A 16906-nucleotide genomic window follows, 5' to 3' on the forward strand; every position below is an offset into this window, starting at 1 on the left:
TCTGGTAGGTGAAAGGAGAAAGGTGGTGTGTGGAATTATACATAAAGTAGATCCAGGAGTATGAGGGCCTTGGGGGATGGTGGAGGACTGAGGTTGTATGGGTTGCTAAGGGGTAGGATTGAGGAATTGTAAGGATGTGAGGCACATGATTGGTGGGGGGGGGGGGGGGAGGTGGAATGTGATGTAATGAATGGAGGAATGTTTTATGTTTCTCCCCATTTAGGGAGGTAAGACATACCTTAGCGGCTGAGTCCCAGACACATTTGGTAGAGATAAGGCATCATTTTGCAAGAGTTCAAGACACTTGCATGTTGAGAAAAGGTGGGAAAGTGCTAAGCAAGTGCACAAACTTATTGAGACACTCAAAAGTTGTTAAGAAGCCATCCTAACAAAAGAAATGTGTTTAAAAACAAAATAATACTAGGTGTTTATATAGGGCCATTAAAGGATCTGTGCTTTAACCATTCATTTAGCCTGAGTGAGAAACTGAGATAGAATTGAGGAAGGCAGGCGGGTGGTTGGGATAAGTCTAGTGTTCACTGAGAGCATCCCATGATTTGAACATGAAGCTGAGAGGGAGTACCTGTGTTCAGGGAAAACTCTTTAAAAGGAAATTTCTGGGCAGTGACCTGCAGCTATTGATTTAAGGACCACTGGATAAGTAACATATAGGCCCAGTACTCCAAATGCAGCTAGATTGGTTCATAAAAGATTGTAGCTGGGATTTTAAGTGTTCTAAGTCATGATTCCTAAATGGACAACTTTTCTGGTTCTGAAAATCTATCCGTGGAATGTCAGTTACCTTCATCATGATAAAAATGAAGACTTTTGTATTGACATTAATTTATGGCATTTTAGATATTACCATAATCCCATGTGTATATGCACCAAACTTGATTTCACTCTCTGTACCGTTATTGAAAAGACAAGTTTGGTCAATTCTTTTTTCCATACCAGTTTTGGCATTGTGTGAAACGTGTTGGTCAAAGTGGAGATGTATAATATGACAAGGAACATGATTTTGAATGTGGGTGGATTGTTTAGTCATGGAAACATGTGAGCCCCTTCAAGAAGCCTGCTGCAATCCACCAACTTCTGCATTTATTACCTACACGTTAAGCTGTGTGTGTATGTACAATCCCTTCCAGAGAAGTAAGTTGTCAATTTCAGTATTCCAACAGACATTATATGATTATTGTATATCTAGCTTCCAGAAGCTCCTCTTTAAATTCATGATGAGCATGAAAGCAATTGAGGGCCTAAACAATAACAGGGAATTTTATTCATAAATACTGCCTCCACATCACTGCTTTCCTCCTTCCTTTTGTGGATGACTTGTTCACAGACTTGTGCTGAGAAGTTACTTTTTCAAGGTGTCATCTGTATTTGGAGGTTTGTACATCTGACTTGCATTATGAAGCTCTACTCACGGTAGTTTATTTTAAGCACCTGATGAGGACAAAGATGAACAGCATAAATAAGAGCAGCAATGGCTCTGCTGATCAGAGACTTGCAGCTCCGCACAAGAGAGGAAATGAGCAAAGATGTATAGCTTGTAGGCAACCATACTGGCCAAATGAGGCAGACAGATACAGAATAAGGCAGACAGATACAGAATAAGATTCCTTAATATGTTGAAACATTAATGCCACAGAGATCTGAGGGTGTTTGCCAGCTGGAAACAGATATTTCCAGCCTTCTGGAACAAAGCTGTGTCAAGTTAACCTGGGCTTCATGCTTTACCACTCTCTGCCAAAGTCAATACCATCCTCAATGTTTTCGTCTTTATCTTTTTCAACTTGTCTGCAGCGTTTGATGTGATTATCACTCGATCCTCCAGCATTGCTTCACCATTGTTATCCAGCTGGGTGAGTTTACCTTGTTCTAGTTCTGATCTTATTTATCTAATTGCAGTAAGACCATCATCTGCAGTGGCTTTGCTTCCCGTTCCCACTTTGTAATCTTTGGCTTGCACCAGGATCGATCTTTGGCGCTGTCCTATTTCTCATCAACATGCTGCCACTTGATAAGTACCTGAAAACACAATACTTGGTTTAACATGTATGTAAATGCCACCTAGATCTATCTTACCACCAGCTCTCTCAACTCCTCTACTCTTGCTGATTATAAGACTGCTATCCCAATATTCTGTACTAGATAAACAGATGTTTCTTCCCACAAAACATTGAGGAGTATGAGGAAGCCATTGACTTTGATTACTATTACAAGCTCCTTTTCCTAATGACTAACATCATCCCACTAAATCAGCAACTGTCTGATGCTGAGCAAATGTTGATATCATAACGAGTACTGAAGTGAGCTTCTGACCATGTATTATCTCATTTCCAACTGATGCTGAAATCCTCATCCACTTTTTTTGCCCTTTATTATTAGATTTGATTTTTCCAGCGCACTCCTAGCTCAATCATTATAAGGCATCCAAATCTCTGGTCCTCATTTTTAAAAAGATTTATGTTCTCATTTACACATCACCACTCTGTTCTTCTGGCTTAAACTAGCTTCAGCAGCACCTCAGTTTTAAAATTCTCACCCTTGGTATCAAGTCCCTACATGACCTTGTACTCTCCTGACCTTTGTAATCTCCTCCAGCCCCAAGACATCTGTGCTCATCTAATTCTAGCCTTTTGAGTATCCCTATTAAAAATTATTCCATTAATGGTGACCAAAGCATCAGTCACCTGGACTTTAAGCCCTGGAACTCCAACCCTGAACCTAATTTTCTTCTTTCCAGATGTTCCTTTTGTTTTCCTTTAGTTAAAATTTTAGTCATCTGCCCTGTTATCTCTGTGATTTTGTGCCAAATTCTGGTTCATAATGCTCCTGTGATTACCTTGGAACATTTCAATACTTTAAAGGCTCTGTAAAACAAAGGTTGTGTTGTCATTAGTGTTGGATCCTACTCAGGCTCTACTGGAGACATTAACAGGATCTCGCTATTGCCAATCCCTCAGTGCCAATTCAGGTGACTGCGAGTGTTTTTGCCAGAACATGTGCTTACGTACACTTCCTGTAATGATGCCAGTCAGAATGAGCAGGTGTTCAGGTTGGTGAATATGCATGGCTTCCCACAGGTGCAGTGTATCCATCAGCCGCATGGATGAGTGGCAGTTAAGGCACCATGAGTTCAGAAGCATTTATTAACCAAAAAGACTTACAAAGCATTAATTTGCAGCTTGTGTGCAACCACAAGAAGATATTCATTTAGAGGCACGAAAGATTCTGATGAAGGATACTTGACCTACCATGATGCTGATGACCTATGACAATCTGCCATCACTTCATACCTTGAGGCATACTGGCATCCATTGAGGGTGACTATGAGGCACTGCTTAAGAATGAGGGTGAATGTAAACTAATGGGGAAGTAGAAAAGAGTGTTTAGAGATGAATGGGTGTGCATACAAGACAAAATGGTGCAAGTGGTGATATGCTGAAGTAGACTTGAAAAAATGAGTGTGGAGTTGCAGTGGTATGCACATCAGGATAGAAGTGAATAAGCTATTGTCCACCACTTTCCTGCTTAGATCATTAAACTGCTTTCAATATTCAATCCAAGAGAGTGGTACCATGTTCTTTTCAGTAACTTCATAGTCAGCATATTCTTTCTTTCACTGGTGTACTTCCTCTTTTTGCCAGTAAGGAAGCATATCTGTCCATTGTCACTACATCACTAATCAGTGCATCGAAAGAGGAGATGTTAAAATGAGGTGCAGCCTTTGAATATCAGGACTCCGTCCTGCTCACTCCTTTGTTTGTACTTCTAATCAAACCTGTCACTGAAATTAAATTCTGTGCCAATGCATTGCCAAGTTAAAATCCAGCACAAAGCCATCTCCACAAATATGTTAAAATAAATTTCAAAAAATGCACTTAATATTTTATTGCTCATGCTTTGTTGTACTTGGCAGTTCTATCAATTTGCTTTGCATTTCAACACATGAATGTTTTAATTTTCTCCTGGTAGAAACCTTTATGATAAAGCGTTTAAAGAAAACCTAAGATTTGATAGCTTTAACAGAATTACTTAATGGTTACTGTTAAACATTATTTAATACATTAATGTTATGAAAGATTCCAAAGTTGTTTCAAATATAAATTCTTATTTGGACATCATATTCCTGACAATTTTAAATTAGCATCTGCTTTAGTTTTGTTCCGTATGGTTTAATGACTGTAGTGATTGTAACAAGATCAGCCAGGTGGACCTCATGTAAGATAGGTTTCCTGATTGGAGCTGTTAATCTGGTCCACTCAGTGACCCCTGGCTGACAGAAATAGACAGGAGTGTCAGACATCCTGTTCACTCTCTGAGAGCTGGCTCTGAGGGAGCTGGACCAATGTCAAGGACTCTCCACATGTACATAAAAGGTGATTTGGTGGTGGGATACTGCCTCTGAGTGTGATGATTCTGACATTAAAAATGACTAAACGAGTCGTGTTTGTAGTGGAGTAATAGTCAGACAGCATGGAAAAAGACCCTTTGGTCCAACTAGTCCACACCGAACATGTTCCCAAACTAAACTAATCCCATGCCCCGCCTTTCCTATTCATGTACTTATCGAAATGTCTTTTAAATGTTATAACTGAGCCTGCATCCACCACTTCCTCTGGAAGATCATTCCACAAGCGAATCGCCCTCCATGTAAAAATATTGCCCTACATGTCCTTTTTAAATCTTTCTCCTCTCACCTTAAAATATGCATTTTGGTTTTAAATTCCCCCACCCTAGACTTTTGCTATTCACTTCATCTATGTACTACATGATTGCATAAACCTCTAATAGGTCACCCTTCCATCTCCTACACACTAGTGAGAAAGTCCCACCTTATCCTTATACCTCAAACCCTCCAGTCCTGGCAACATCCTGACAATTCTTTTCTGAACCCTCTCAATTTAATAATATCCTTCTGATTACAAGGCGACCAGAATTGCGGACAGTACTCCAGAAAAGCCTTCACCAACATCTTCTACAACTTCAACATAACATACCTCATTCCTGATGAAGGGCTTTTGTCCGAAATGTCAATTCCCCCGCTCCTCGGATGCTGCCTGACCTGCTGTGCTTTTCCAGCATCACACTCTCAACTATGGCATTCCAACTCTTGTAGTGAAAGGCCTGAACAATGAAGGCAAGTGTGCAAAATGCCTGCTTAATCACCCTGTCTACCTGTGATGCAAATTTCAAAGAATTATGTACCTGAACCTCTAGGTCTCCCCATTCTACAACACTATCCAGGGCCCTACCATTAATTGTATAAGCCCTGTACTTGTTTGTTTTACCAAAATACAATACATCGCATTTATCCAGATTAACTCCATTTGCCAATCCTCAGCCCATTGACCCAATTGATCAAGATCTCTTTGTAATTTTAGTTATCCTGCTTCGCTACCCAGTATATCACCAATTTAGGTGTCATCCACAAACTTACTAACCATGCCTCCTATCTTCCCATCCAAATCATTTATATAAATGACAAACAAATGGGGACCCAGTACTGATCCCTGTGGAAAATTGTTGGTGATTAAGTTGATATTCTGTACGTCATCTAGAGAGTTGGTGTTAGTTTAAATTGTAAGCTTTCAGGTTTACTGCTGTTATTTTTTAAAAAGTCAAATATAGTTGATTCATGTACTGATTATTTGGATCATATATTATTTTATATCTACTCTCTAAATCTTCCCTTAGCTTAAGTCAGCAAATAGGTTTAAACAATCTATTTCCAGGACTGCAATAATTTAAGTCAATGTACTTGTTTTTGGTGAATGAACTGTCATTTAAATGTTTAGAGTTTTCAGAAAGAAATCCAACTTAAACAGTTGAAAGCCATTAGACAATAAACAGACATTAGATGGTAAAATAACAAGCTAGAAATTAGTCAAACCTCCACAGAAGTTACAGGCCACAAACTTTGATTTGTAGCATACACCTTGTGACTTTACAGAAGGCACTTTGGATCCAGATGGTGTCCATGCTATACATTTCAGTACTGGGTACCATTTTGGTCTGAATGTTAGCTCCATATATTAGAAGCAAGTGTTAGGAGTAGGGGAGACAAACTGTCATCTGTCAATGTGTAATGTGTTACAACCAGACCCTATGCGATGTTCCCAAATTCATTACAGTTCCAAATGGGCTACCCAAACAAGGTTCCCCTTGTTTATTCGCCCACCCTCTTGAGAGGTTGCAACCGAGTTCTAAAGGAGAGTCTTACTGGATGTGAAACATCAGCTCTGTCTCTTTCTTTCCACAGATGCTGCCAGACCTGCTGGGTTTACCCAGTATTTCCTGTGTTGTTTCAGATTTCCAGCATCCAGAGTATCTTGCTTTTAATTTAGAAAGGGTCTCTTCTCAGTTTGATACCTTTCTCCTAGATCAAATAATCTTATGTTTTAAAGGGAGCCTTTTTAGCATTTTTTTGAGTTAACAATGTGTGGGTAAACTAATTATTAAACGCAAGGAGAATCACAACTGTAATGCACATACACACATATTAGAGGTAAAAGGTGAATCCAAAAGAATAAAAGTTTAGAAAAAAAATGGCTCGGTCTATGAATTGCTCTTGAAGAGTGGATAGTTACAGTGGAGGTTATGGTTAATGTTGACTTTTGTAGTTGAACAGTCATTTTTTGGGTATTCTTGGTTTTGTAGGCTAAATGAAGTACCTTTTCTCCTGATTCCTTTTCTATCGAGTTTGCAGTATTTAGAGTGATGCAAAGTCTTTACCTGCAACAATAGCTCTTCAACCATAGCATTTGCAAAATGCTAATATCCAAACCCTGGCTGTGTGTACTGGAGCATTCAATCTTATTCGTCTACTGCAGTAGGGTTGAAATTGGGTTTTTACCTTCTGTCCTTATATATTCTCCAAAAGCAAAAAAATACAAATTGTGTCTGCACCTTAGGACATAATCTGCAGTTGTGTTAAAAGTGGGGCCATCAGCTCCTCAATAACTTGATAGTCACAAGAGAACACGGTTCAATCTGTTTGGATTGTAGATGTTATACTACATTGGTCCCTTCTCCAGATAGTCACTAATTTACATCCACAGTGATTTGTGGATGTATCTGCCCTCCATAAAAAAAAAACACAGTTTGGAATCACGCGTTAAAACTCTCAGCAGCACATGGAATTCTGACTTATCGTTGTACCAAATGCTACTTTGACTCTGGAGCTGCCATTTTTGATGTAAGTACTCCAGCTAGTTCTTAGTCTTGACCTAAGCTGAACAAGTATTTAGAAGTAGAAAGAACCATCCAATGAAAACAGTTTAAAAAAAAATCACCCTCCACTTTCATGTTAAATACAAACTGATTTCTGCTGGTTAGTACTAAGTTAATAGAAGCAATTGGTTTGTAAAGTTGGTAAATCTTCCAGGAAGTAGTGTAGAATTGCAGTGAGTGCTTACTTTAAGGGTCTGCTCATAATGCATGCTCTGAGGCAGGTGCTGACATCTCTATTCCTTTGATTTGCAGCATAGCAAGGCACATGAATAGAGTTGACATGGAGAAAGGCAAGCTGCTGGAAGACGAAGTGGGTACAGGGGTAGGGGAGATATATCTACATAGTGCCTTCAGGCAGCAATTGTTTCATCTCAACCTTGATGAAGAGTAGTGTGTTAGCACCTCTGTCTCACTAAGGAGATGTTCACTAAAATCATCTATCTGTTGTTTACTGACCTGCAAACTCTAAGCAAGGTGCAATTAGAGTTACCAATGGTTTAAAAGTGGCCTTTAGTCACTTGATTCTGGTTGCTTTTAAGCTGTTCATCAATTCTGTAGTATGTGGAAGGTCTCTGATGCTTTTGCAGAAAGAGAGAAGACATTACATTTTTTCTTTCTGAAGAGAAGTAGTTGGAATGAGTAGATTGCTTTAGTGGGATGTTGGGCTACCCCAAAGTGTAGAGTGCCATTAACATGTGCTGTACAGACATTGAGTATAAATTCACACATGTACCATAAGTGCAAAAGGTTCCACATCCTCAATCTAGAGTTTGATGAGATATTCTTTGACCACCTTGGACATGCCTGCCATGATTATGCTTTAATCTGCTTAGGGGTCAGTAACTTCATTGGTTAAAGTCAATGAAATTTGAGATCCTAGTTTCTTATAAAAGAATAATATCACAAAAATACACAAATTTGAGAAAACAAATGGAAGTTTCATATACACATTTAGAAAACAATCCACTAATCTTATAGTCTATCATGCAGAAACAATTTGAGGTAAAAATGCATTAACAAATGAACTATTAACACCCTACAGAGCACATCAAATAGTGGATGCAATCAAGGCAGATCTCATGGGTTTCTCAACTCCTTAATGATACTGTGGGTACACTTGTTCTCATTAAACTTTGCTTCCTTTGTGAAGGAACAATGAATCTGCAGTTTAAAAGATCTAGTCTCTGAAATTCGTTAAAAGTTGTTCTGACTTGGACTGCTTCAAAGACCGCTCACCTTTCAGTGATTCTTTCCCTGAGACTGCACTCCCCTGGGTTTTCAAGTTTGCATTCCACCATCCACTCATGGCACAATTTGAATTCGTTCACAGTCAGATTGCTCTTTTCACTAAACTGGCATTGGCTCTGGGTCTCTCTGAACCAAACTCTCTCAACTACTAAAGCACTCATGGACTTCCTTGAGCTTCAATCCTCAGCTGTACCAAATGGCAACTGTACAAAGCTATTTGTTTTACTTTCTCTGAGCCACAATCTTTTCATCTTTGTCAGGCAAATGGTGCATGTAGGCTTCCAACATTCTCATTTGCATTGAACTATTAATGTAATGCTAACAGCAGCATTTTCAGTTGGATACCATGTGACTGGGTCAAGTGTACTCTAGAACTTTGTGGGAAGCTAGGGAAGTGATTGCTGGGTACCTAGCTGAGATATTTGTACCATTGATAGCCACAGAGGAGGTGCCGGAAGACTGGAGCTTGGCTAATTTGGTATCATTATTTAAGGAAAGTGGTAAGGAAAAACCAAGAAACTATAGACTGGTGAGCCTGACATCAGTGGTGGGCAGGAGAAAATGAGGACTGCAGATGCTGGAGATCTGTAACCAGTGGTGTGCCACCAGGATCAGTGCTAGGTCCACTGCTTTTTGTCATTTATATAAATGATTTGGATGTGAACATAGGAGGTATAGTTAGTAAGATTGCAGATGACATCAAAATTAGAGGTGCAGTGGGCAGCAAAAAGTACAACAGGATTTTGATCAGATGGGCCAATGGGCCAGGAGTGGTTAATGGAATTTAATTTGGATAAGTATATGACACTACATTTTGGAAAGGCAAATCAGGACAGACTTATACACTTAATGATAAGGTTCTGAGGAGTGTTGCTCAACAAAGAGACCTTGGAGTGCATGTTCTTAATTCCTTGAAAGTAGAGTCTTAGGTGGATAGGATAATGAAGAAGGCATTTGGCATGCTTGGTTTTATTGATCAGAGCATTGAGTATAGGAGTTGGGAGGTCATGTTGTGGCTGTACAGGATATTGATCAGGACACTTTTGGAATATTGTATGCAATTCTGGTTTCCCTCCTATCGGAAGGATGTTGTAAAACTTGAAAGGGTTCAGAAAAGATTTACGAGGATATTACCTGGGTTGGGGAGGTTTGAGCTATAGGGAGAGGCTGAATAGGCTGGAGCTGTTTTGCCTGGAGTGTCAGAGGCTGAGGGGTGACCATATAGAGGTTTAGAAAGTCATGAGGGGCATGGATAGGATAAACAGACAAGGTATTTTCCCTGGGTTGGGGGAGTCCAGAACTAGAGAGTCTAGGTTTATGGTGAGAGGGAAAAATTAAAAAGGGATCTAAGGGGCAACATTTTCATGCAGTGGGTGATGCGTATATGGAATGACCTGCCAGAGGAAGTGGTAGAGACTGGTACAATTACAACATTTAAAAGGCATCTGGATTGGTATATAAATAAAGGGTTTAGAGGGATATGGGCCAAGTCCTGGCAAATCATTGAGGGCTAAAGGGCCTGTACTGCGCTGTAATGTTCTAAATCCAACTTGATTAGGTTAGGATGTCTGGTTGGTATGGATGAGTTGGATTGAAGGATCTGTTTCTGTGCTGTACATCTCCATAACTCTATGACTCTAGTGGACAGTGAAGACAGTTACCCAAGAGTACAATAGGGCCTTGATCAGCTGGGTCAATGGGCCGAGGAGTGGCAGATGGAGTTTAATTTAGATAACGTGAGGTGCTGCATTTTGGTATGGCAAATCAGGAAAGGACTTATATACTTCATGGTAATGTCCTGGGAAATGTTGCTGAGTAAAGGGGCCTTGGAGTGCAGGTTCATAATTCCTTGAAAGTGGAGTCACAGGTAGATAGGGTAGTGAAGAAAGTGTTTGGTATAGACAATAGACAATAGGTGCAGGAGTAGGCCATTCTGCCCTTCGAGCCTGCACCACCATTCAATATGATCATGGCTGATCATCCTTAATCAGTATCCTGTTCCTGCCTTATCTCCCTAACCCTTGATTCCTCTATCGTTGAGAGCTCTATCCAACTCTTTCTTAAATGAATCCAGAGACTGGGCCTTCACTGCCCTCTGGGGCAGAGCATTCCACACAGCCACCACTCCCTGGGTGAAGAAGTTTCTCCTCATCTCTCCTAAATGGTCTACCCCATATTTTTAAGCTGTGTCCTCTGGTTCGGCACTCACCCATCAGAGGAAACATGTTTCCTGCCTCCAGAGTGTCCAATCGTTTAATAATCTTATATGTCTCAATCAGATCCCCTCTCAGTCTTCTAAAGTCAAAGGTGTACAAGCCCAGTCCCTCCAGTCTTTCAGTGTAAGGTAATCCCGCCATTCCAGGAATTGACCTCATGAACCTACGCTGCACTCCCTCAATAGCCAGAATGTCTTTCGTCAAATTTGGAAATCCAGAATTGCACACAGTAGTCCAGGTGTGGTCTCACTAGGGCCCTGTAGAGCTGCAGAAGAACCTCTTTGCTTCTATACTCAATCCCTCTTGTTATGAAGGCCAGCATGCTATTAGCCTTCTTCACTACCTGCTGTACCTGCAGGCTTACCTTCATTGACTGGTGTACAAGAATACCCAGATCTCTCTGTACTGCCCCTTTATCTAAATTGATTCCATTTAGGCAGTAATCTGCTTTCCTGTTCTTGCCATCAAAGTGGATAACCATACATTTATCCACATTAAACTGCATCTGACCATTCACCTAACTTGTCCAGGTCACCCTACAATCTCCTAACATCCTCATCACATTTCACCCTGCCACCCAGCTTAGTATCATCAGCAAATTTGCTAATGTACGCATGCGTTAATTGGCCAGTGCATTGAGTTGTAAGGTCAATTTGCAGCTGTACAGGACATTGGTGAGGCCACTTTTGGAATATTATTTTCAATTTTGGTCTCCTTGATAAAGGAAGGATGTTGTGAAACTTGAAATGGTTCAGAAAAGATTTACAAAGATGTTGGCAGGGTTGGAGGATCTGATCTATATGGAGAGGCTGGGGCTATTTTGTCTGGAGCATCGGAGACTGAGGAGTGACCTTATTGAGATTTATAAAATCATGAGGGGCGTGGATATGATAAATGGTCAAAGTCTTTTCCACACAGTAGGGGAGCCCAAAACTAAAGGGCATGTGTTTAAAGTGAGAGGGGAAAGATTGAAAAGGGATCTTTTTGTGCTGAGGCTATTGCGAATGTGGAATTGAGCTGCCAGAGGAGGTGGAGGCTGGTGCAATTGCAACATTTAACAAGCATCTGAATGGGTGTATGAATAGGAAGGGTCTGGGGGGATATGGGCAACATGCTGTCAAAAGGGACTAGATTAAATTAGTCTATGTAGCTGGCATGGATGAATTGGACTGAAGGGTTTGTTTTTGTGCTGTACATCTCTATGAATCTATGACAGACTCTTCAACAACTGTTCATTGATCCTTGAATTTATTTGAGTGATGTATTAAAATCTACAGCAAGCCCTATCCTTGTTCCTAAGTAAAACGTGAATCAAACATAACCAGCATTGAAACTCCTTGTGCTTAAATGTAACAATGTCAACAGACCTCCAGTTCATATTGCATGAATATATAAATAAATTAGATTTTATCACAGAGGTCTTTTTTTTAAATGTTACCTTGATTAAAAAGCAAGTAGTCCACACCCAAACATCTGCTATTGGTATTCATGAGGTGACATATATGCTGACAGTGACAAAAAAACTCTGCTCATCCTTATTTCCTCATTGTGAGGAATGCAATTTGTAGTTTAACAAAGAAACACAAAACTTCGAAATACATTTTGAGCAGCATGACCACACTATCCTTGTCTTACCTCAGTCAAATATTTGGAACTTTGATATTTTCAACATTGTTAACAGACTTGATGACATTTTAAGGAATGCATACACACTTCACAGGAAGATTTGCAAGTGAGATTAGGATCCAGTTAATGTAATTGTTTTGTTGTACTTTCACTTCGCCCTCTTAATGGAACTTTGCACTGAAAAGTAATCATTGTTAACTTGATATGAAGCCCTATAAAAGCTTGACTTTGTCTGTTAGAAAGGATGAACGAACATTGTTGTGCATTAAGAGTTAGCTGTATCTGGCTGTCTGTAAGTAATGATATTTTCATATTTCTAGGGGTGAAACATCTAAGGACTCATAATGAGACGCCATTCCTTGAGGAGGAAGAGGCAGCGACTGAAAGAGAAGAGGACTGGTCACAAAAGACTAACTTGTGAGCAGCTGAAAGGGAGGTATAATGTATCTGAACTGAGAAATCTTTCAATATGCGATCATCCTGCTTCAAATCTAATGGATGTTTCCAGGCCTTCAGTACATTACCTGAAAAGTGCTGAATGCTTACAAATCTAATAGTAGGAATCCATGTTAGACTTTGGTCCAGGACATAATTCTTTCATGTCTCACAGAATCTGAGGAATACATGTGATATGATGTATAGAACCAAAGACCAAACCTCTGTCTCACAAGTAAATTCACTTTGTAGTCATCTTGCCAATAGAAATAATATTGATATTATTGGTATTGTAAAATGATTAATGTTTACTATTCTACTATGTGATGTGAATCTCTAACCTAGTGTAAATAATGCTTAATTGAGAAGTTATAAATAAAGACCTCAAAATAAAATGTCTTGAGTGTATGTTTTTTAAGATATCTAAAAATGTAAACTTACATCCTTATAGAGATAAAATAAGAACCAGATTTTGTCATTTGTGCTCCATAAATCAGATTTGCCCACACACTTTTAGGTCTTAGAATGTTTTGCCCAAAGTTGTTAAAACCATGAGCTGATAATGATAGAATGAGAGAAATGAGAACCTTGTTAAATAATGGCAAGATAATGTACTTTCTTAACAGTAAGATTTAAGAATGGCGAAATAAATGGAGGAAGTCAGATGATGAATTGTGGTCAGTAAATTCAATGTCAAAGGAGGTAAGGAAAGAGAAATAAAGAAAAGATAAATTAAGTCTTTTAAAAACAAATCAAAACAAGAAGTGGTAAGAGTTCTTTTAGAAAATAAGGGGCAATTATTTACTTTCTGGACAAGAGAGTTCAATTGGCAATCATTGACAATTATCCTAATATTTAAAGGATGCTTTTATATCATTCTCAAGACTTAGTTTTCTTCAGGGAGTGAGTTTATCGGATAATTAATATGCAATTGCAGCACACATGAAAATTAGAGAGGTTCAGCACAAGATGCTGTGTTTGTAGAGCTAGCATTAAAAGATCGCAAGTCTCCTGACAACCCATGGCGATTGGCGTTTCGTGGGTTTTTTCTTCGACCCTGCAACTGCTATTTAATTTATGCATTAATAAGAATGTGGTCCATTGTTTCAAGTGAACCGTTGAATTTAGGCCATTTATCAGAAATGAACACAGACAAACTGATACAAATCAGATTGCTTAAACTTAGAATTGTTAGGTTCTGTGCGGGGGTTCCTTAGCAGTTATTAACAATGATTTTGCTGTGAAAAGACGTACATATGTGAATTATAACAAATTTTTCATATTGAGTTTTGATTTGATTTATTTGTAGTCACATGTACCTAAGTACAGTGAAAAAAATTATTTTGTGAGCAGTACAGGCAGACTATAGCAAACAAGTACATATGGATTGTAGAACAGTTATAAGAAATGTTAGAATAAGATCTATTGTAGGAAGTTCACGAAGAGTCGCCTGGTGTTGGCCCCATCTTGAATCAGCTTATTTGACAATAATGTGCAGCTGCAGCATTCATGAGTTGGACCGCAATTAAGAAAGTTAAAGGTGATGCAGCTTAATATTTCCCCTGATATTAACTCTCAAATAAGTTGGCATTTAAGTAAGAATACTTTTTCTTATGTTTTTATGCATGTATCTCCTGCATTTAGGGATATTTGTAAATATTCATACACAATAAGGACTATCTGTCCGACATGACAAAAGACAGAATGAGCTCATTATCAATAAACAGTAGTCACCGCAAGAAAGGATTTATGTTACTATGCAGTAAAACAAATAATTTAGTAGGGAGTCAAAAATGGAACTCCCACAAAATTCCTTTGAGTTTGAAGAGTTAATTCACAAAACATTTGATTGAATAGTTTTCTTGTTTAATTTTATTTAATCTCTATAGCACTTCACATACAATTAGAATACATTGACAGTCAAATTTCACATGACAATAGTAACAATAACATAAATAGCCAATACTTTGTACTAACTGTAGCAGAATCCAAGCATTTTAGAGGAAACTGATAGGACTTTTATTTTTAAATGTAACATTGGTGGGAAGAATGTCAGAGCTGCTTGTTGAATAGTTCCATGGGTCTTTTATCATCCACTTCAAAAAAGGCTACAAGCCTAGTCAATCATTTCATCTGAAGGCCACATCTCTAACAATTGGTATTCTCATTTCTGCAAAGCATGTCTTTAAAGCTGGATTTTCGAAAGCTCTCAGGTGAGTTTGAATTTAATGCATTGTAGCTCAGAGGCAAGTGTTTTAGTACTTGAGACAGGCTGATGGGATAATGAAATTCTGAGTGAATGAGAGATCAAGTTTACCGTTGCTTATTTAATGAATGAAAAGAATGTTGTCAGATGTTATTGGGAGAGAGAGAAAAAGATCCACCCTCGCTTCCCTTGTGAGATTACAGAATCCATTATGACCTTGATAGAGACCAATAACTTTTAAAATTGGATTTGAATTAATTTTTTAACTAACAGAATTATGCCCCAAAGTTTCATATTTCAAACAAAGCCTTTTTACTATGCAAGAGTGGAGTAATGCAAGTTCCACTAATTTAGCACTTTATTCTGTGAACAATACTTTAAACCTAAAGCTTCAATAGCATACACTTTATTCTAGCTTTTATCTTCACACATGAGGTCCCCTATTCTTTACAGGATCTTAAGTGCTTTTTTTTACTTCCCCCGCCAATACATCAAAGTGAACTATTGCTCTCCGGAATTCTTTTCAACTCTCCTCAGTGTGCCCACTCTTCTCTGAGATATGAGCTTTCTTGGGGCCCCTTGATTATCATCTGGCTAGCTAAACCCTACAACTCTCTTTCAAAATGTCTTGATTGGGAAGACTCCAGCTCAAGCATGGGCCATTCTGCATTCTTGATTTGTGATCATAGGATCCCTACATAGGACCCAACAAGTCCAAACTGACCTTCCAAAGAGTAACCCACCCAGACCCATCCTCTTACTTTATATTTACCCCTGACTAATGCACCTAACCTACACATCCCTAATATTATGGACAATTTAACATGGCTAATTCCCCTAACCTGCACATCTTTGGATAGTGGGAGGAAACCAGAATACCCAAAGGAAACCCACGCAAACATGGGGAGAATGTGCAAACTCCACATAGACAGTTGCCCGAGACTGGAATCAAACCCTGGTCCCTGGCGTTGTGAGGCAGCAGTGCTAACCACTGAACCCACATGCCTCCCTAACTAGTGACTCTAACTCAGAAATATTTTGGTTTCTGATAGCTCTCTGCTACTGATTACAGCTGCTGTACATATCATAACAATTATCGCTCTCTCTCTCTCTCTCTCTCTCAACCTTCCTCAAAGTTGCTCCCAGCTTGACCAGAACTAAATGTTTCCCTGTAGTCTATCCACATGGTAATGTGGCATGTCTGAAATGTCCCAGATTAGGGAATTTAACTAATTATCTCTATTTCCCAAACTGCCCTTTGTTCTGGGAAAGTATGTTAACAATCTAAGCTTCTTATTAAGATAGCTGTGGCTGGCCTGTTTCCACTAGCACCCAAAATGTTGACTTCTCCACCTCCTGATGCTGCCTGGCCCACTGTTCTCTTCCAGCCTCTTAGTCTACCTTATCTCCACCAGAAATCTTTGACATGTAGCCCATTGCTTAGTTTCCAATACTCTCCACTGCAATCTTCTTAAAAAAGGTAAAAGCCACCTTTTGATTCACCTTAGGCCTGTATAATTAGTTCTGAAAACAGATGTTTTCATTGATCTCAGATTTAAAAGTATAAATCTGCAAACTAAATGTTTTACCCCCACAGCATAGGATTCTCAAAACTATATAATTGTAGTTTATCATTCTGCATCTGGGTCTAAGGATGATGCTCCAGACACTGACTGACTCCCTCAATCAATGTTCTTACTGCCAGTTTGATATTGGTGTGGGATAAGTGAGTTTGAGTAAGTGCATCAAGAAATGGGCCTAACCATATTTATTCCATTTAATGATCCTTGTTCCAACAGTTTAACAAATACATTTCCCATCAGGGAGTGCAGCGTCCTTTTAAATGCTGATTTCTCCCTTTAGTAGGTTTGGGTGTTCATCTGATATTAAATTGGGAAAATAGGCGACTTCCTAGATCTAAGTGAGAGTAAAT

The 16906-nt window shown here is 39.1% G+C and overlaps 1 protein-coding gene across 2 annotated transcripts in view; it reads left to right on the forward strand.

Moving 5' to 3' along the window:
• Window positions 1–13100, forward strand: part of ppp1r1c (protein phosphatase 1, regulatory (inhibitor) subunit 1C) — a 121858-nt gene extending 108758 nt beyond the window's left edge. For both annotated transcript variants that reach the window (XM_060827977.1, XM_060827978.1), the window contains one exon: window positions 12653–13100. In XM_060827977.1, the coding sequence (XP_060683960.1) occupies window positions 12653–12753 (101 nt within the window). In that variant the 3' untranslated portion in view covers window positions 12754–13100. The remainder of the gene's footprint in view (window positions 1–12652) is intronic.
• Window positions 13101–16906: the final 3806 nt, after the last annotated feature.

This window comes from Hemiscyllium ocellatum, chromosome 7, assembly GCF_020745735.1.
Source record: "Hemiscyllium ocellatum isolate sHemOce1 chromosome 7, sHemOce1.pat.X.cur, whole genome shotgun sequence".
NCBI lineage: Eukaryota > Metazoa > Chordata > Chondrichthyes > Orectolobiformes > Hemiscylliidae > Hemiscyllium > Hemiscyllium ocellatum.